The sequence below is a fragment of the Bos taurus genome, chromosome 15, assembly GCF_002263795.3.
Source record: "Bos taurus isolate L1 Dominette 01449 registration number 42190680 breed Hereford chromosome 15, ARS-UCD2.0, whole genome shotgun sequence".
In the NCBI taxonomy this organism is placed as follows: Eukaryota; Metazoa; Chordata; class Mammalia; order Artiodactyla; family Bovidae; genus Bos; species Bos taurus.
This window is the reverse complement of record NC_037342.1, coordinates 83,052,616-83,073,702: the sequence shown is the minus strand read 5'-3', so window position 1 is coordinate 83,073,702 and position 21,087 is coordinate 83,052,616. Positions and strand designations below refer to the sequence as shown.

At 45.3% G+C, this 21,087-nt stretch overlaps 2 protein-coding genes across 6 annotated transcripts in view; one reads left to right on the top strand and one right to left on the bottom strand.

Moving 5' to 3' along the window:
• The first annotated feature begins 305 nt into the window (after positions 1-305).
• Positions 306-15,610, top strand: TCN1 (transcobalamin 1). Its single transcript, NM_001193105.2, has 9 exons — positions 306-397; positions 2,838-3,017; positions 3,995-4,135; positions 6,039-6,194; positions 7,404-7,582; positions 10,565-10,748; positions 13,184-13,367; positions 14,969-15,087; positions 15,392-15,610. The coding sequence occupies exons 1-9, from the start codon at positions 319-321 to the stop codon at positions 15,451-15,453; spliced, it is 1,284 nt and encodes a 427-aa protein (NP_001180034.1). The 5' UTR covers positions 306-318; the 3' UTR covers positions 15,454-15,610.
• STX3 (syntaxin 3) overlaps positions 1,084-21,087 on the bottom strand; it is a 111,702-nt gene continuing 91,698 nt past the window's right edge. For 3 of the 5 annotated variants that reach the window (XM_059874676.1, XM_059874675.1, XM_059874672.1), the window contains one exon: positions 15,618-15,773. In XM_059874676.1, coding sequence (XP_059730659.1) covers positions 15,633-15,773 — 141 coding nt within the window. In that variant the 3' untranslated portion in view covers positions 15,618-15,632. Of the gene's footprint in view, positions 2,391-3,059; positions 3,143-3,736; positions 3,851-13,941; positions 14,300-15,617; positions 15,774-21,087 lie in introns of those variants that run through there. The other 2 variants (XM_059874673.1, XM_059874674.1) reach the window with 2 other exon arrangements.

Genomic DNA, 21,087 nt, shown 5'->3' with positions numbered 1-21,087 from the left:
GAGTGAAATGGGAAAGAGGGAACATTAAGAGTCATTCACATAATTTATTCTCATTGGACTGAAGGGAATTTGAACCCTAATGGTTTAAGATGGGAACAAAGAAATATTATTTCCTCATTCTCCCTAGCCGTATCTTTCAAGTCTTCCTTGTTTATTACTTTATTTGGGCAAATACACCTGACCACACCTCCTGACATTACTCAATATTTGCTTGAGTAAAAGAGACTGAGGCAAACGGAGGAGGAGCTCCCAGTACCCTCTGTCCATCACCCATAAAGAGCCAGCCCAACCTCACCATTCCTGAGCACGGCTGAAGAGATGAGACCATCAGGCCAGCTCCCCCTAACGGGGCTGCTATTCTTTTCTCTTATTCCCAGTCAACTATGCCAGATCTGTGGTGAGTATGCTTTGAGCTAAATTGCTCTAAACTTTGAGCATTTTGAGCTATGAGCTAAACACAGCATGGCAGTCTCCCGGAGGCTACCGTGTAGTTACCTGAGAAAAAGGCCCGGTTCCAGTGCTGGATGTCGTTGGACTCTGTGAGTAACCTACAGGGTGGCAGGAGATGCGGAGGACAGTTCTACGATGCATGTTGTTCTAAGAGGGCTCAGAGATTCAGTATTAACTTGTTTACTCTTCTTCCTAGGCTAAGATCCTTTCTACCACAACAGCCCTGTCAAGGAACTGTCTTTTCTCGTTCATTTTTAAGAACAAAAAATTCATGATCTCAGAAAAGTTTTCAGATCATGGAAAGACACCTTATGACTTTGAGATACAATCTATTTTTAGGAACTTCAACCCAGAGGTTTTGGGTTAATTCCTTGTAACTACACAGAAAAAAGTAATGTTAATAACGCCTTTCACATAATGAAGATTGCTCTCTTGTCCTTACTGAGTTTAGATATTCTATGCTATACATCTTCCTCTTTTCAACTCTTCCCCATGGGACATGGGTAAAAACCCATCATCTCTCCTTTGGGTAGAGGCTCCAGAGAGTGTGCAATTCTATTAAAAAATGCTAAGTGAGAAAAGGAAAAGCTGGTCTCAGGTCCAGTGTGACCCCTTAGTAACTGAATGAACCAGTGCTTTTTTAACGTTTATTTATTTGTTTATTTGGCTGTGCTGGGTCTTAGCTGTGGCATGTGGGATCTAGTTCCCTGGCCAGGAATCGAACCTGGACCCCCTGCTTTGGAAGCACAGAACTTTAACCACTGGACCAACAGGGGAGCCCCATGAATCATTTTAGCTTCATCCATAAATGAAGAATAACCAGAGAAGGTTGTTGAAATGGGTGATTTCTTAAAGTACTATATGGCTCACAGGTTCATGATTTTTCTCTTGGAATTCTTTACCATGGAACTGAGCTTCGAGCCAGGCCTAAGGTGATGCTACCGTGTGGTACCAGCTGCGGCTACGTCTCCCTGGTCTCTCTAGCCTACAAGAAGAAGTCCATCCCACAGCGGAAAGATGAAAGCTTAGAACCTGCCAACTCAATTCTTTCTCCTGGCCTGTCATTTCCTCGGTTGTGGCATAAGAACAGGGGTTCTCCATCGAGCTTTTGAGGTTTCATTCCCAGTGCAAAATAAGTAACTTTGCTTTTAGTAGTTGAGGAAGTTGACCTCAGTTGTCCCTTTACCAGGAAGTAAAGAAGTCTATTTCAGTGCCAAAAAATCTGCTGAGCCGAATCTCAGAGGTGACTCACGATTGTCCAATTATGCCCGTCACAAACCATGACCTTTCTCAATCACGCCGTTCAGATCTTCCTGACTCTATTAAAGGCAGGTGGGCAAGAAAAACAACATTTCCTGGAGTCGTTAAGGATAGTGACAGAAATTCAAGTTGAGCTAGAAGTAATAATACAAACAGTATCTTAGAGCTTATTTGGTGGTTTCTTGTCCATTATCTTTGGCTATTTCTTGACTTCTTGAAGTCAGGAAAGTTACATAACTTACCCCCAGTTGTAAGTTAAGGAATGAAGACCCCAGGAAAGATCTTCCTGAGCCCAAGGTTCACATTCTTTCCACTATTCCCCAAGCCCATGAGACAATTTGGAGATGGGAAGGATTTTCTTAGGTGATGCTCAAAGTATGCTGAGAAATATTTTCAGTGATGGTTAACTCTTTTTCTCCTCCAGGTTTCTTGGGAGCTCTGGATTCTCTTTGTAATTCCATAGTATAGAAGGACCCCTCCATCCTTGCCCCTGGGACTTGGACACACTGTAGGCTAAAACTGGAAGGTTTTTCAAAGGGTCCTCCCTGCTGAATAATGCCTTGATCTTGATGCCCGGCCAGTTGGGCAATCAGGCAATGCAGCTCTGGGTCAATCACTAATGACACGTAGAACTTTTGCCTTCTTCCTCTTCTCTCTCCTTCTTGTCAGGATTAACCCAGCTGAATAAGAAGAAGATGGAGGAGAAAATGACTGAATCCAGAAAGCAGACTAGGTTATAGGTGGAGACTTGGAAGATGTGCATTGCAGTCTCAGTTAAAGCTCCAATTACCAAGGCCCCTTAAGGACACCCTCTGGGCCTTAGTGGCTAACACACATGCACACACACACACACGCACTCGCACACACACACTAGAGCTACCAGGCAGGACGCAATGGTAAGGCTGATCCAGTTGTTTAAATATTTAACACTTCCATGCTGGCTGGCAAAAGAATAATACATGGCAGAGTGGGGCTCCAGACCTCCCTTGTATCATTCCAGCAACATTGCCAGTGGCTACCAAGTGGGCCTGTGTCTGTGCCATATCTGTTACTAAATATTTTAACATCATTCCTGTTCTTAGCCCTAATATTCTATGTGCTTCTTATGTCCTCTCTCCCTTCCACAGTGGTAAATGAAACGAACTTCTGGCGTCTAGAACCTCTGATAAACACGATGCTGAATGCAAACTACACCAAAGGGACCCTAGGTCTCAATGTCCTGTTGACCTTGAGACTTGTTGGGATTAAGAATCAAAGCCTAGAACAACAGCTGAGTCAACAAATCAAAGAAGACATAAACAGCGGAGGTGAGTGCCTGTGTTCCCCGGAATATTTAGGGAAAGACTTACCCATCTATAAAGATGATCTCCAGTGAGTCCTAGAAATTGTGTGTCCAAGTCATCCCTGGTACATCCATCTCAGCTGTAGAAAACTTGAGATGAACAGAAGTAGAAATAAAATATTGTACACATGAAACTTATATAATGTTATAAACCAATGTTACCTAAATTTTTTTTTTTAAATCTAGTTCAAGTATGTAGTGGTGTTTTTTTAAAAATAAAGTTCACATAAAATTTTTTTTAATAGAGGTGACAAAAAGGTATCTCAAATCCTCAACCCCCTGCCGCTTACTGTAGAGTGAAGCTTTCCTTCTTTGGGCCCTGAAAACAGGAAGAGCAAAAGGAATCATATACTCTCATCCTTTAAGATTTACATCATTGAGTTGAGTTCATGACCAGACAAGAGCGTGGGCCACAACCAAGAAAGCTGACGGCAGAGAGGTGACCATAGAGTTGTGGAGATGTGGACTGGAATCGAGACCAGAGTCCACATTGAAACTTTCATTTCAACACTGAGCTTTCTAATGAGCATAAGCAGAAAATACAGCCACACCTACCTACCCAACAATATTATTGTGAGGATAGGAGGAGCCTGAGAATTTGGATATTTTAAATACAGGTCGATTATTCCTATCCTGGTGAGATGGCGCCCTCAAGGAGGAAGATCCCAGGGATTTATTATTTACCTATCTCTATTCTTTGTTTAAGGATTTCTTGATTCCAGAAAGAGCCTGCAGCTTCATGGGAAAGACCAAGGTCTAGGTTGCACTTATACAGCACTGCTGGAAAAGGCTCTGTTTCTGGGGATGAAGAAGAGGACAATAAAACATTAATAAAGAGTAGAACAGGACAACAAAGTGACAGCAATATAAATCGCAAGGGAGACAGGAGGCAAAAAACTCCTACGCATGTACCTTGTTTAACTTGAATACTTTTCTTTTCAGAGATGGAGTTAACCTCGGGAGAGCTTGCCTTGGGTATTCTGGGTTTGGGAGCATGTGAAAATCAGGATGAAGAGTTTATACGTGGTGCTCGTCTGGTTAGCAAACTTGAAGCCAAATTCCAAGCAGAAATTCAGAACATGGGTGAGAATCACGTGCTCAGAGGCCCCGGATGTCTTTGTCTCTCCTCCACTGATTCAGAACCGTATCGAGTTTCTACCTACTCGTTCCTTCTCTTTTTCACTCCACTCATCTCACTGTACCTTTGAAGACCACTTTCCCTTCTTCTTTCTTTCAGATGTGTCTAGGGTTTTCTTTTCCAATATGTTCAATTAAGCATTGACCCTACGTCCAGCTTGCCTTGCACTGGGTGATAAATACACACACCCACACGCAAACACACAGGCCACAGGTCTCTAGTCCTTCAGATGCTTGGCTTTTGGACAAATCACACCAGAAACAGCTGATCAAGATGAGACACTGTGTCATAAGCACCAAAGTGTACACCTAATGATTGTAGCACAAGAACGAAGAGGGCAAAAGCGCTGAAACCTAGGTTGATCGTCAGGGCTCCTAGTGAGATACATTTCTGGGTTCTAGTTCTAGCTCTGTAACCATCTGAACATCAGGATAGTATTTGTTTCATTTTTACTGGAGTGTGGTTGACTTATAATATTGTATTAGTTCTGGTGTACAGCAAAGTGAGTCGATTATACATTAGTAGCCATCTGCCACTCTTCTTTTAGATTCTTTTCCTCTAGAGGCCGTTACCGAGTGTTGAGTAGGCTTTCCTGTGCTCTACAGCAGGTCCTCATTAGTTATCTATTTTATATACAGGAGTGTGTATATGGGCTGCCCTGGTAGCTCATATGGCAAAGAATCTGCCTGCAATGCAGGAGACCCGGCTTAATCTTGGAGAAGGAAATGGCAACCCACTCCAGTATTCTTGCCTAGAAAATCCCAAGGACAGAGGAGCCTGGAGGGCTACAGTCCAGGGGGTCAGGAAGAGTCAGACATGACTGAGCGACTGGGCACACACCATGTGCCAGACCCGGGTGCAGCCTTGCGCGGCTGCTCCAGTACGCTTGCCTGGAGAATTCCACGGACAGAGGCTACAGTCCACGGGGTTGCAAGGAGTTGGACGTGACTGTCCATATGTCAATCCCAGTCTCCAATTTATCCCTCCCCACGCACTTATCCCTTGGTATAGCCATAAGTTTGTTTTCTACATCTATGACTCTACTTCTGCTCTGTAGATAGGCTCATTTGTACCTTTCCTCAGATTCCACACACAAGTGATATGATATGCTGTTTGTCTCTCTGTGTCTGACTTAACTCAGTATGAGAATCTCTGGGCCCATCCATGTTGTTGCAAATGGCATTATTCTGCTCTTTCTGATGGCTTGGTAATATTCTATCGTATATATGTGCCACATCTTCATTATACACTCCTCTGTCAGCTTGCTTCTATGTCCTGGCTGTTGTAAATCATGCTGCAACGAACACTGGGGTGCACAGATCTTTTTGAATCAGCGTTTTCTCAGGATACATGCCCAGGAGTGGGATTGCTGGGAGAACAGGATTTTTATCTCTTTAATGCTGAATTGCCTCTGGCATAAAATAAAAGGAGTTGAGTTGAATTTGGTGGCCCTTGAAAGTGAAAGTGTTAGCTGTTCAGTCATGTCTGACACTGCGACCCCGTGGACTGTAGCCTGCCAGGCTCCTCTGTCCACGGGATTCTCCAGGCCAGAATACTTGAGTGGGTAGCTGTTCCCTTCTCCAGGGGATCTTCCTGACCCAGGGATCGAACTCGGGTCTCTTGCATTGCAGGCAGATCTGTACTGTCTGAGCCACCAGGGAGGCCCTTGGTGGGCCTTAAGAGCCTTTAAGGGCCTCAAGTTTGCGGTTTCTCTGAGCAACCTCTCCCCTCTCTTACTCACCTCTCTTTAAATGTAAAGAAATGGAGATAGAGTAAGTAGAAATAAGCTTAAAATGTACTGTTCCAGGACCACCTGCGTCAGTAAGGTGTTGCTTCTCTCCCTGACAGAGGCACATGACGGCAACCCACTGACCAACTACTACCAGCTCAGCCTGGCCCTGCTGGCCTTGTGTCTGTTCAACGGCAGCTATTCAGTCACCAGTGTTACCTGTTACTTCACTCCTGAAAATAAGAACTATTATTTTGGGGACCAGTTCTCAGTAGGTAAGTCATTAAACCCAATTCCCTTGGTTTCAAGGACATGGGCACCAGGAGGCCTTGTCTTATATTTTTCTACCAATAAGTACGTGAGTTTTTCTTTCCTCACTACCCTAGTCTTCTCAGAAGAGGATTTTTTAGAAGAATGGATATGGGATGGTTTCTAAGCATCTTTGTAGATGTGCAGTACAGTAAAAGGGCCCAGTTCCTCCTCCCCCTTTTCTCTGAGTAGCCAATGGATGTTAGCTCTCAAGTTTAATTTTCCCACTTGTAAAATGAGGATAGATCATGAGGATTATCAGATAAGACATCTTAGGAAGCATAAATGTTACAGAAAAGGAATGCGGTGGAATTCACCTATCTCAACCCTGCATCTTTCTCTAACCCATTGGGATCATTTGGATGTGTGGGCTTACATGTGGTAAGATGCAATATTTTGATCAATAAAGTGTGTATCCATCATGGAAAAGGACCAGAAATTTCCCACTGGATTAGCTTACACATCCAAAAAGAAGGCCCTTTTAGACAGATCCACAAACTCATTTTTCTCCAAGAAGCTCTAAGAAAGTCACCATCCAGTGTCTCAGAGTAAAAAGGAGAATGTGAATTTCTTGTATTTCTCTTCCTATGAGAGGGAAGGCACCAGACCTAAAGAAAACAGAAGGAACCAAGAAATGAGCCAGAAAAACAGGTCTTATCCTCATTCTTCTAATCTCTCGCCATATCCGCCCCCCCATTAAGGGTGTTTATTGAATAAACAGTTCTCCTAAGTGCTATTTTCTAATCAGTCTAATGAAGAACTTGGAAATTTAGAGACATTTTTGTTTGGTGTATCATCCTCGGTTTTCTCAATTTCTTTGCCAACGTGGCTGAAAGACAAAAAAGATGAGAACACCCATGACGTAAAAGCAGACTGTTTGTGTGTTTGCATCGACAAATCGATATGTTTCTATGACTAAGATGTGAGTTCTTGCAAAGCTCGTGGTTATCACATAGGAAGGAATCTCAACATACTTGAGAGGTCAGGGCGAGAGGATGGCTACTGTATCTGGAAATTCTTCTCTTGCATCATTAACTAGCATGACCAAGCACCCCGTTCTGCCTGGAGTCCTCCTATTGTTAATTTTGAAAGTCCCACATACCAGGAAACCACTCAGTCCAGGGGGAACCCAGGAGGCTTAGTCACTCGGTCACCAGTGTTTTGCTTCCTGACAGATACTGGAGCGATGGCTGTTCTTGCTTTAACATGTGTGCAGAAGAATACACAAAAGAATATGGACATGAACGCAGAGGGTAAAATCAGTAATTACGTGGCGTCACTGGCAAACAAGATCCAGGCTGAGAGAAAACAGGGTCTCTTTGGAAACATATTTAGCACGGGAGAAGCTATGCAGGTAAGTCAGAAGGCAAACCAGGAGACAGAGAATGGGGTCACGGCAGAAAGCAGCATCTTCCGCCTTCCCTCTTGGTCTCCTGAGGACTTACGATCCACCTGACTTTGTTTTAATCACGTGATTCCCTCCCTGCCTGAAACGTACCCCCTCTGCTTTACCTCCGCATCCAGTGTTTCTGTGCGGCTTTTCCTGCCTGCATTAAGAAATGCTGCTGCCTACTGCAATCTATTTTGTTGTTCTTCAACATGTCATTTCCCGCTTTACCACATACCACTGTTCAGTGTTTCGTCTAACCTCCCGAAGTAGGTCGTTGCTATGGAAATAAGAAGTAGCAGCAGCAGTAAAGCAGCTGATAGTTATTGACATTAAGGCACTAAAGCACAACCACCCAGTGGAGAAAGAATTATTACCTCCATTTCCTGGAATAAGAGCATGAATCACAGAGTTCCAGTCAATCGCCTAATAGAACAAAGCCAAAGAGTGATGGAGAGGCGATGGGACCAGAATAGTTGGTGTCAAAACTCACACTCAGTGCTGGCACTGTCCTGTATACGCTCTTTGAAGACCAAGAATTTATTCCTGAGTTTAGTCACTGTTCAGCTCAACTCTAAGGGGTAGATACAAGAAGAGATGAGGAAAAGCACATGGGGGAAGAAGGGATTTCACCAAGTCTTTGGTATGAATTGGGGTCTGCCAGGCTGACCCGGGATGAGAGGATTTTCATAGGGAGAGAAGAAGCAAGGACAGAAGCGCAGAGGTGCATCCCGTAATTCAGGAAGATCAGAGTGTTCAGCCCAGCCGGCACAGGGCTCCTGCGGAAAACGACAAGATGATGACGATGTAAATAAGGGTCCAGTCTTAAAGACTGTCCGTATTGTTCCTCTTTACACTTGCTATGCTAGACGTTAATATAAAGCAGTGGTTTCCTGTTCTGGGTGCACATCTGATTTACCTAGAGGGGAGGAGCTTTTAGAAAATGCGAATGTTTACGTCCCACACCAACTGGTTAATATACAGTTCAGGTGTGGGGCATGGGCTTGGGCTTGGTCAGCCTACAGGTGGTATTCATTCACGGCAGGATCAAGAGCTGCTTCCCCACCACATTGTTTATAAAAGAAGATATAACGTGATGAGTTTTCTTAGGATGACCTTTGTAATTTTTATTTATTTTTTGGCCATGTCCTAAAGTATGTGGGATCTTAATTCCCAGACCAGGGATCAAACCTGTGCCCCATGCACTGAGAGCATGGACGTTCAACCACGCCACCCCACGGAGTTTTAACCCCTGGACCACCAGAGAAGTCCCTAGTGAGTTTTCTTTTTGTGTTGTTTTTAATAACTCACCAAAAAATAAATAAATAAACCTGATTGACCACTTGGTTACCTTTAAGAGTCTTCAAGAAAAGATGGAGAGGGGAACTGTCCTTCCTCGAGAAACTACAGAACAAGATCTTCAAGTTCAGTCCATCTGAGTCCTGGTCTTACTCCTGTTGTTGTTGTCTAGTCATTGAATCCTGTCCAACTGTTTTTCGACCCCATGGCCTGTAGCCCCCAGGCTCCTCCGTCCATGGGATTTCCCAGAAAATTAATTAATACCCTCTTAAATGTTCCTGCCCTGTAATGCTGCCCCTTGAGTCCAGTTCACACCTGCTGCCTGGAGCGTTTCTGTTCAAGAACCTCTGAGACTTCCCACTGTCCAGAAACCACCCAGGACCTTCAGGGGCTGCCGACCCGGCTCCAGCCCTCTTCTCCAGGCTGGCTCCCGCCATGCTCTGCATGTCCTCTCTACACCGGTCCTCCGAAGCCAAGAGGCATCCTCTGTGGGTCTTACTGAAACTCAGACACTCTCACCGCAAAGAGGCCTGGCCCTGGCCGTTCCTACGTTGTCCCCTTCAGTCACATGCTCACCTCCGCATGTTCCTGCTGAGACGCCATCGTAGCTCCGAGCCCTGTTTACCTATCGCCTTCTCTGCCGAAGCTTCGTCTGTCTCACTAATGTTTAAGAGCTCTTCCCCTTCAGAAAGACCGTGCTGCTAGATGCTTCTAGTAGGCTTGTGCTGTGCTTAGTCTCTCAGTTGTGTCTGACTCTGCAACCCCGTGGACGGTAGCCTGCCAGGCTCCTCTGTCCATGGAATTCTCCAAGCCAGAACACTGGAGTGGTTTGCCATGCCCTCCTCCAGGGGATCTTCCCGACCCAGGGATCAAACCCAGGTCTCCCACATTGCGGGCAGATTCTTTACCAGCTGAGCCACCAGGGAAGCCCAAGAATACTGGAGTGGGTCGCCTATCCCTTCGCCAGGGGATCTTCCCAACCCAGGAATTGAACCAGGGTCTCCTGCATTGCAGGCAGATTTTTTACCAGCTGAGCTATCAGGGAAGCCCTTCTCTTAGGGCAGAGGTCCCCAACCTTTTTGGCACCAGGAGCCAGTTTCATGAAAGACAATTCCATTTTTCCATGGAAGAGGGTGGGGGGACAGTTCAGACAGTAACCCAAGTAGAGGTTCAGGAGGTAAGGTGGGTGATGGGGAGGGGTAAGGGAAGCTTCCCTGATTTGCCTGCTGCTTACCCCCTGCTGTGCAGTCCTCAGGGTGGGACTGGGGGTTGGAGACACTGGTCTTAGGGCCTTCATCTTAGGGACTCCTTTACAAGAATCTGTTAACACTATTTGGTTAACACTATGTCATAGTTAAGACTATCTCATATGGTTTCAGTGTCAGCAATAAGATAAAGAGTAAATACGGTAGAGAAAGACTGTTCTCATTGGCGCTGTGAAAGCTTGAGTGATTAAACAATCCCCACCTCCCCACCCAAACTAGCTTATAAGCTTCTTAAAAGGTACCTTAGTGGTCTAAGGTGGTTCCCATGTTTACTAAATTAGATTCAAGCTTTCCCATGATGTGAAGTCTCTCCCATTCATTCTCATTTTCTCCCCTTCTCTCTCTCTCTCTCTCTCATACACACACACACACACACACACACTAGGCTCTCTTTGTCTCATCGGACTACTACAAAAATGAAGCAAATTGCAGAGAAACTCTACGTGCAGTATTTGACAACATTTCTCGGGGAGCATTTTACTTGCCGATTACTGCAGCCCAGATCTTACCTGCCTTGATGGGAAAGACCTATCTGGATGTCACCAACCCTTCTTGTGGCCTCAATCCAGGTATAGCACTAATGAGCAAACTGTTTTGCCTTTCAGCGTAACACTCGAAGTGTGTAAGACTGAGATGGCCTCATTCAGCGTAACACTCAAAGCGTGTAAGACTGAGATGGCCTCACTCAGCGTAACACTCAAAGCGTGTAAGACTGAGATGGCCTCACTCAGCGTAACACTCGAAGCGTGTAAGACTGAGATGGCCTCACTCAGCGTAACACTCAAAGCGTGTAAGACTGAGATGGCCTCATTCAGCGTAACACTCGAAGCGTGTAAGACTGAGATGGCCTCACTCAGCGTAACACTCGAAGTGTGTAAGACTGAGATGGCCTCATTCAGCGTAACACTCAAAGCGTGTAAGACTGAGATGGCCTCATTCAGCGTAACACTCGAAGCGTGTAAGACTGAGATGGCCTCACTCAGCGTAACACTCGAAGCGTGTAAGACTGAGATGGCCTCATTCAGCGTAACACTCGAAGCGTGTAAGACTGAGATGGCCTCATTCAGCGTAACACTCGAAGCGTGTAAGACTGAGATGGCCTCATTCAGCGTAACACTCAAAGCGTGTAAGACTGAGATGGCCTCATTCAGCGTAACACTCAAAGTGTGTAAGACTGAGATGGCCTCAGGAACCAGTTAGACCTGTCTGGGAACAGTATAACAGGTCCCAGACAGAACTCAGTCCTCCACGCCATCAGGGACCGTAACTGCCAGAGGATGTGTCCTTATTAGGGTAGCAGACGCTGTTCTTGGTTCAAACACTGACAACAAGGCAGTGTTGATTAACGGATAAGCGTGCTTGCTGAGTTGTGTCCCACTCTTTGGGACCCCCTGGACTGTCCCAGCAGGCTCCTCTGTTCATGTCATTTCCCAGGCAAGAATGCTGGAGTGAGTTGCCATTTCCTGCTCCAGGGGATCTTCCCTGCCCAGGGATTAAACCAGCGTCTCCTGCGTCTCCTGCATTGGCAGGTGGATTCTTTGCCACGAAGCCAGCTGGAAAGTGACTAAAGGGTGTCCGTCTCTCAAGCGGTGCTTTCTAATTGCTGGATGCAGAGAGATTTTCTGAGCATCATTCCCAACCCAAAAAGTATAACGTCTCTGGCTTTTCATTAGGCTCGATGCATGAGCACCCAGAGACATGACGTTAATGGGGAAAGAATGTGGCAGTGTTATAAGAAAATTACAGCTTGAACCATTAATCAAACCACTAATTTTGCAACAGGTATAAAGAGAGGAGACTTTTCCTTCTGTCTTGGTCATTTCTGGTTCAGCCACATATAGGTTTAGGGAACTTGGACAAAACCCTAAGTTTAAAAGTTTTCTACTATAAGAAATGCCAATGATAATAGTATGTAGCAGGCACTAATAAGGACTGAAGAAGATAATTCATGCAAAATAGTTAGCACACAGTGCCTGGCATGTAATGTTCTCTATAAATGTTAATAAATAAAAAGGCAGGGGTTGGGAAAAATAGGGGAAGGATGCTAAGAGAGACAGACTTCCTGTCATAAAATAAATACTTCATGGCAATATAGTGTACAGCATCCAGAACATAGTCAACAATGTTGTCGTAACTTTGTATGGTGACAGATGGTTACTGGAGTCACAGTGCTGATCATTTCCTCGTGTAGATAAATGTTGAATCGTGTTTTACATGTGAAACTAACATAAGGTTGTGTGTCAATACTTCAATAAAAAGTTAAAAGGCCCAGGGGCTTCCCTGGTGGCTCAGTCATATGGGATCCACCTGCCAGTGCAGGAGACACGGGTTCAATCCCTGACCTGGGACGACCCCACGTGCTGAGGGGCACCCACGTACTGCGACTCCTGAGCCTGCGCTCTAGAGCCTGGAAGCCACAACTCCCAGAGCCCGCGCGCCCTGGAGCCTGTGTCCTCAACCACAGAAGCCACAGCAAGGAGCAGGGAGCGTTCTCACCTGTGACTAGAGGCAGCCACCCCACTCACCGCATCTAGAGGAAGGCCCGCAGTAGCAAAGACCCAGCACAGCCAAAAACAAACACATTAATAAATGACTTAGTTTTTAAAATCACAAAAAGGAAAAAAATCAAAAAGCACACAAAAAAAAGAAAAGAAAGGGGGGAAGCATTATTGTATGCTGCACCAATGCAAAAAAAAAAAAGAACAATCAGGAGCCTCTGTGAGAAATGGGAAATGGGGCAACTGATTTGCTGCAACAGCTGAAAGTTGAGGCAAACACAAGCCTTCACAAGCCGGTGAGTATCCGGTTTTAATTTGTGCTTTAGTCGTCTGCGAGATACCCACTCACCCCCACCCCCCGATTGCTGATCTGGGCTTCTGGTATAAACCCTCTTCCGCATTGACGGGGAAAGAGTTGTTGCATAGCCTTGGAGAGGTGTGCAGACTCTGACATAGTTTTTATTCTTCTGAATAATATTTCTCCTCTACTTTTCTATCTCTGCCAGTCAAATTCAACACCTCCACTGAAAAGCCTGGTACTGTGACACCTACAACCGCACCCTTGAATATCTTAGTCAAATACTCTGTGCGAATCAACAAGACAAGTCACACTGAAGTCACTGTGAGAAAGGGTTCTGTCTTCCTCGACGTGATGAAGGCTGCTCAGGAGAAAAATGAGACCCTATTTCGGTATGTCTATATAGGCCATGGAATTCTCCAGGCCAGAACACTGGAGTGGGGAGCCTTTCCCTTCTCCAGGGCATCTTCCCAACCCAGGAATCGAACCCAGGTCTCCTGCATTGCAGGCAGGTTCTTTACCACCTGAGCTATGAGGGAAGCCCAATGGCTAACCTAAGGTTAAGGAATTTAATGTGATTATGACTCAGCAGGAACACATCCGCACCAGAGTGCAATGTGCATTTAAAACACTTCTCAGTTAGTAGCTGTGCTGCGCGTCCTCACGGCACAGCGTGGAGTTTAAAAAGGGAGGTGAAATGCTCCCTCTTCCAGCACATAGCAGGTATTAATAGATAGACAGTAAGTACCAGGGATCTCTCTTCTGTCAGCAGAACTCCTTCAATTAACAGAATCTAAGGCAGACATTTTGTGTCCAGAATAGTGGGTTTTAATTGGTTTTTAATCACTGACCCCTTTGAAAGTCAGATGAGTGGAATTCTCATCCCAGAAAATGAACAAATGCATAAAATGTGTCATTTTTTTTTTTTATTTTATATTGGCATATAGTTGATTAACAGTGATGTGTTAGTTACAGGTATACAGCAAAGTGATTCAGATACCCATAAAAGTATCTACTTTTTTTCAAATTCTTCTCCCATTTAGGCTCTTACACACTGTTGAGCAGAGTTCCCTCTGCTGTACAGCAGGTCCCTGTTGGTTCTCTGTTTTACATACAGCAGCGTGTACTTGTCAATTGCAAACTCTCAGTCTATGCCGCCCACCTCCACCAGCCACCATTTCCCCCTGGTAACCATGAGTTCATTCTCTAAATCTGTGAGTGCAAGACTTGTCATTTAAATCTGAGGTTTCACAGAGACTGGGGAGCTTCTCCAGGCCGCTTCCACCTTAGAGGAGATTCAGGGACTCAGTCAAGGCTCCCTGGCCTAGAGAGGTTAAATATTAAAATGAAGATATTGACTTCACCTCTGAAAAATATGGCTTAAATGGATCCTTAAGCCTAACTGGCATTTCTTGTGTCTAATAACATGCTCTAAGATGCAACAGAGAAAATCATATACAAGAAAATATGTATCTGTGTGTATATATCATTATAAAGCCTGTTTTCAAGTGTTTCCAGGAAGGTAGAAAAATCTGACTAATGAATATGAAACAAATATCAATTATGTCACTTCTTAATCAGTAAACATGAACCATTAAATTATCCTTTCCTTTTTTCTGAGAACCTCTAGGACAACCGGTTAACACTTTCTAGTACTGTTAGCATCTTCAAACTGTTACTGTCTTGGGTAGAAGATTGGGAACCGTTGATGGCGAAGTGTCTACTATGGCAGGAGAGAGGGGCAGAAACCATGGGCAGTGTTTCTATAATTTGCATGGATTGTAGACTGCCTGCCTCAGAATGACCTAGAATGCTGATAAAACATGCAGATTCCTGGTTCTGGCCCAGATCTCCAGAATCAAGGAATCTGGGAAGAAGGCCAGGTGGTCTGTGTAATGTCTTCCAGTGATTCTTAGGTGCATAAAAGAAGTGCCCGCGGGAGAGTTGCCTTTGAACATCCTGAATCCATGTACCAACTTGCTGTTCCCCACAGCTTCACAGTGGAGGAGACCTCGTGGGGCCCCTACATCACCTCTGTTCAGGGCATAAAGGCCAGCAATAATGACAGAACCTACTGGAAGCTTCTGAGCAACGGCCAGCCACTGAGCCAAGGTAAGGAGGAGGACGAGGAACGGCCTTGCAGAGTGAGGTGCCCGGAGCGATCACGTGTGAGTGTGCGCTTCGGGGGGACGCGCCAAGGGTATGAGAGTATACTCAGTCTCGCAGTCATGTCTGACTCTCTGTGGCCCCATGGACTGCAGTCCGCCAGGCTCCTCTGTCCGTGGGACCTCCCAGGCAAGAACACGTGGTGGAGGGGGTCGCCGTTTCCTTCTCCAAGGGTCTGGGAGAGCCAGATCCATTATTTGATGATTTGATGATCAAATCATTGGACCCACATCTCCTTCTTCCTTTTCAGGAGCTGGGAGTCATGTTGTCCAAAATGGAGACAATTTGGAGGTTCGTTGGAGCAAATACTAATAAATTCAAACCTTCCTCAGCTGGGTCTGAGCCTTTTGTGGTACAGTTCTATGTGGAAATTGATCTTACATGTTCCTTTTCATTTATATCTCAATCCTCACAGCACATCAATAACCTCTACTTCTCTCTTTGAGTGTCCAATAAAAGACCAACAGCTGTACAAAAAGAGAATGTTCTAATCATTTAACACCAAAGGGAATTACTGTTAGAGGGAAGACTACCTCGGGAAGAAGCGAAGTGAAAAAGATTAGACCCACCTGTCTGAGAAGTTGAGTTCTGCTCACGGTTCCCCTGCTCGCTCTCTGGGTGACGTTGGGCAACTGGGGGAGATGGAGAGAAGGTTCTAAGTCAAATGCTGCAGCAGCGACCAGTGAGGTCCAGCAGGCGTCTCTGGGGAGACTGAGCTCTCTGAGACCCGGGGGCAAGGGAGGAACTGAGGAGGCACATTGGCCTCATATAGGCAGCGGGTGGGTAGAGAAAAATACTGCCCTAGATGAAGTAAAATGGGAGGCCTATCCATAAAAGTCAGCGCACAAGGTCTGAGGAAGCGTTTCATCCCCATCGCCAGCTGCCTCCCGGAGGTCCCACCTCTCTTATTTCACCATGAAAATCACTCTCATAGGCACATCACCAAATCCACATGCAAAAAAAGAAATGACTCCAATGTTCAGTTCAGCAGAGCTCACCTGAAAAAAAACAGTTGAATCATGTCTGGGCGTGAACTGGGTTACACCCTATACTGAGTACCTGAGCTACGGGCACATCCGGGTACGAACCAGACGCCTTCGAGATGCCGAAGGTGCTTCAGAGGAAGCACAAAGCAACCCACTTAAAGTCGCCTGCACGGGACGCCCCGGCGGGCCGAGGCTGAGACGCCACCCCCAGCGCCGCGGCGCAGGCTCCATCTCTGGGTGGGACCTAAGGCCGCCCGCGTCTCACGGCCAGACAGCAAAAACAGAAACGGCATTATAACAGATTTAATAAAGACCTTACAAATGGCCCACATCAAAACAAAATCTTTAAAAAATTTGATAATAGCCTGCAAAAGGAAGAGGCCTGCAGGTCGAAATGTGAACTCGGTGCGGCAACATCTCCCTCATTTCTCCTTGTGTTTTCAAGATTCTCTTCTTTCCTCCCCTCGACCGGCAACCCTGCTTCACGGTCAGGGGCTGAACGCTCCTCCTGCTCACTGCTTGTGGGCACTGATCGTCCACTCTCAGGTCCAACCCTGCCCTGGTCTTCACGAGCCAGATGTGAAAGAGTTCTTCTCAGCTGGACAGCAATGGATTCCATCCTCTGGGGTCTGCGTGACATCCTGAAAACTCAGTTAGAGGCAGGGGGACTTCCACGGTTCTGTGAGCACGGGGTGCCCACTGTCAGATATCTTTATAGACTACACAGTCTACGTGAAATTGGAGAATAATGGCTTAAGATTGTTGTTGTTCGGTGGCTCAGTCGTGTCTGACTCTTTGCAACCCCACAGGCTGCAGCACACCAGGCTTCTCTGTCCTTCACTCCCTCCCTGAGCTTGCTCAAACTCATCTCTGTTGAACCATCTCATCCTCTGTCGTCCCCTTATCCTCCTGCCTTCAAACTTTCCCCAGGATCAGGGTCTTTTCTGATGAGTCAGTTCTTCGAATCAGGTGGCCAAAGTACTGGAGCTTTAGCTTCAGCATCAGTCCTTCCAATGAATATTCAGGACTGATCTCCCAGAACTGATTGGTTTGATCTCCTTGCAGTTCAAGGGACTCTCAAGAGTCTTCTCCAACACCACAGTTCAAAAGCATCAATTCTTTGGCGCTCAGCTTTCTTTATAGTCCAACTCGCACATCCATACATGACTACTGGAAAAAACATAGCTTTGACTAGATGGACCTTTGTTGGCAAAGTAATGTCTCTGTTTTTCAATATGCTATCTAGGTTGGTCATAGCTTTTCTTCCAAGGAGCAAGCATCTTTTAATTTCATGGCTGCAGTCACCATCTGCAGTGATTTTGGAGCCCAGAAAAATAAAGTCTGACACTGTTTCCGATGTTTCCCCATCTATTTGCCATGAAGTGATGGGACCCGATGCCATGATCTTCGTTTTCTGAATGTTGAACTTTAAGCCAACTTTTTCACTCTCCTCTTTCACTTTCATCAAGAGGCTTTTTAGTTCCTCTTCACTTTCTGCCATAAGGGTGGTGTCATCTGCATATCTGAGATTATTGATGTTTCTCCCGGCAATCTTGATTCCAGCTTGTGCTTCTTCCAGCCCAGAGTTTCTCATGATGTACTCTGCATGTGAGTTAAATAAGCAGGGTGACAATATATAGCCTTGATGTACTCCTTTTCCTATTTGGAACCAGTCTGTTGTTCCATGTCCAGTTCCAACTGTTGCTTCCTGACCTGCATACAAATTTTCTCAAGAGGCAGGTCAGGTAGTCTGGTATTCCCATCTCTTGAATAATTTTCCAGTTTGTTGTAATCCACACAGTTAAATGCTTTGGTGTAGTCAATAAAGCAGAAGTAGATGTTTTCTGGAACTCTCTTGCTTTCTCAATGATCCATTGGATGTTGGCAATTGGATCTCTGGTTCCTCTGCCTTTTCTAAAACCAGCTTGAACATCTGGAACTACATGGTTCACGTACTGTTGAAGCCTGGTTTGGAAAATTTTGAGCATTACTTTGCTAGCTTGTGAGATGAGTGCAATTGTGAGGTAGTTTGAACATTATTTGACATTGCCTTTCTTTGGGACTGGAATGAAAACTGACCTTTTCCAGTCCTGTGGCCACTACTGAGTTTTCCAAATTTGCTAGCATATTGAGTGCAGTACTTTCACAGCATCATCTTTTAGGATTTGGAATAGCTCAACTGGAATTCCATCACCTCCACTAGCTTTGTTTGCAGTTATGCTTCCTAAGGCCCACTTAACTTCGAATTCCAGGATGTCTGGCTCTAGGTGAGTGATCACACCATCATGGTTATGTGAGTCATGAAGATCTTTTTTATATAGTTCTTCTATGTATTCTTGCCACCTCTTCTTAAGATCATCTGCTTCTATTATGTCCCTACCATTTCCATCCTTTATTGAGCCCATCTTTGCATGATATGTTCCCTTGGTATCTCTAATTTTCTTGAAGAGATCTCTAGTCTTTCCCATTCTATTGTTTTCCTCTATTTCTTTGCATTGATCACTGAGGAAAGCTTTCTTCTCTCTCCTTGCTATTCTTTGGAACTCGGTATTCAAATGGTATATCTTTCCTTTCCTCCTTTGCCTTTCACTTCTCTTCCTTCCTCAACTATTTGTAAGGCCTCATCAGACAACCATTTTGCCTTTTTGCATTTCTTTTTCTTGGGGATGGTCTTGATCACTGCCTCCTGTACAATGTCACAAACCTCCGTCCATAGTTCTTCAGGCACTCTGTCTATCAGATCTAAACCCTCGAATCTATTTCTCACTTCCACTGTATAATCATAAGGGATTTGACTGAGGTTATACCTGAATGGTCTAGTGGTTTTTCCTACTTTCTTCAATGTAAGTTTGAATTTAGCAATACGGAATTCATGATCCGAGCCACAGTCAGCTCCCAGTCTTGTTTTTACTGACTGTATAGAGCTTCTCCATCTTTGGCTGCAAAGAATATAATCAATCTGATTTCAGTACTGACCATCTGGTGATGTCCATGTGTAGAGTCTTCCCTTGGGTTGTTGGAAGAGGGTGTTTGCTATGACCAGTGTATTCTCTTGGCAAAACTCTGTTAGCCTTTGCCCTGCTTCGTTTTGTACTCCACAGCCAAGTTTCCCGTTACCCAATTTCTTTAGACTGATTTTTCCCAAAAGTGGTATAAGAAATTAATCTCCTCAGTATATCAACATGGAATCAAACACTATGCCATCACAGCATGAAAGTCACTTTCTTTGCGATTCTCTTTTGATTCTGAGTGGGTAAAGTATCAAACCTCACTTCATGCACTGTGCTTTCCAGCACTTCCCTGCAGCACAGTGAGCCTCAATTTCTGGCAGATACAGATGAGTTTCTTCCAGTCAGTGGTCTCTAAGTAGAAGGCAGTAACACTGCTGTCTAATAGAAATGGCCTCAATCTCAGAAACAGACAAGAAGGTCAATGGAATAACATTCCTTTAGCATTTCACTAATATTGGTAAGTGAAACTTAGTTCTGGCCACACTTGCATTCTGAGAAGCTCTTATAGTTTGGGATTATATCAGAACCTAGACTGAGTCTGAAGGCAGAAATTTATGCCTGCAAAGAAGTAATTAACACAAATAAACCTTTCAGATATCCAGAGAGACTCTGGGTACTTTGATACCAAAAAATGAGGCACAGGAAAAAACAAAGAAAGAAAGAAGTCCAGTCAAGAGTTAGCCAAAGACTGTCAAAACATGCTGCTGAAGAAACTGTAGACTCTGTGGTTCCTGTTCTGGAAGTTATTTGCAAATGGAAACAGTTGTGTCAACATGAAGCAACCATGGCTGTAAGAGGTAATGTACAAGAAAGTGGATGTTCAAAGAGAAGATGCATCAAGGGTTCATGGGTTATCTCAGGATGGTTATGGCAGGCTCTGGAACCCGAGGTCAGCATCTTGCTGGCTCCCAATCCTGTAGGAGATTCTTACTGCTGCTGTAACAAATTACAACTGTACTGGCTTGCTTCTGCTGCTGCTGCTGAGTTGCTTCAGTCGTGCCCGACTCTGTGCGACCCCATAGACAGCAGCCCACCAGGCTCCCCTGTCCCTGGGATTCTCCAAGCAAGAACACTGGAGTGGGCTGCCATCTCCTTCTCCAATGCATGAAAGTGAAAAGTGAAAGTAAAGTCGCCCAGTCGTGTCCGACTCTTTGCGACCCCATGGACTGCAGCCTACCAGGCTCCTCCATCCATGGGATTTTCCAGGCAAGAGTACTGGCTTAAGACAGTATTATTCTCACAATTCTGGAGGTCAGAAGTATGAACTGGGACTCTCTGAGCTGAAATCTAAGTGTCAAAAAAGGGCTGCGTTCTTCTAGAGCTTCTAGGGGCGGAATCACTTTCCCTGAATGTTCCAGCTCCCACAGGAATCCTGCGTACCTAGGCTCTCAGCCCCACCATCTTCAAAGTCAGCAATCGTATCATGCTGACCTCTGCGTCCTTCATCACTTCTCCTCCAACTCTAAGTCTCCTGCCTCCCTCTTCCGCTTACAAGGACCCCTGTGATGACACTGCGCCCATCAAGACAGTCCACAGTAAAAGTAAGGAAGCTCAAGCGAAAAATACAAAGAAAATATAAATAATTACTAACCAGGGTTCTTGGTCTCTTTAATCAAAAGAAGTTGATCAGAGGCCAGAAAAGAAATTCAGACAAGGCTTTACTGGGACTCCTACAACAGCAGGGGGCAGCGGGAACAAAGAACAGAGTCCCCTGCCAGCTGGCGCCCCCAGCAGAGGCGAGCTGGTTCCTTACGTGGGGGTGAAGTGGTGGTGTGTGCCCACGGGTCAGGCAGGAGGGGTAGCGCAGGTGTTCAGCCCACCTCCTTGTGGAGGGGCACAGAGGGGCCTACACAGCGCCCTGCTTTTGCTCCCAGCTCTTTAGAAGTGCAAGCTGAGCTTTTTTGATCTTTATGTATCTTTCGTCCAGAATTTGTCCCAGTTGTGCGTGC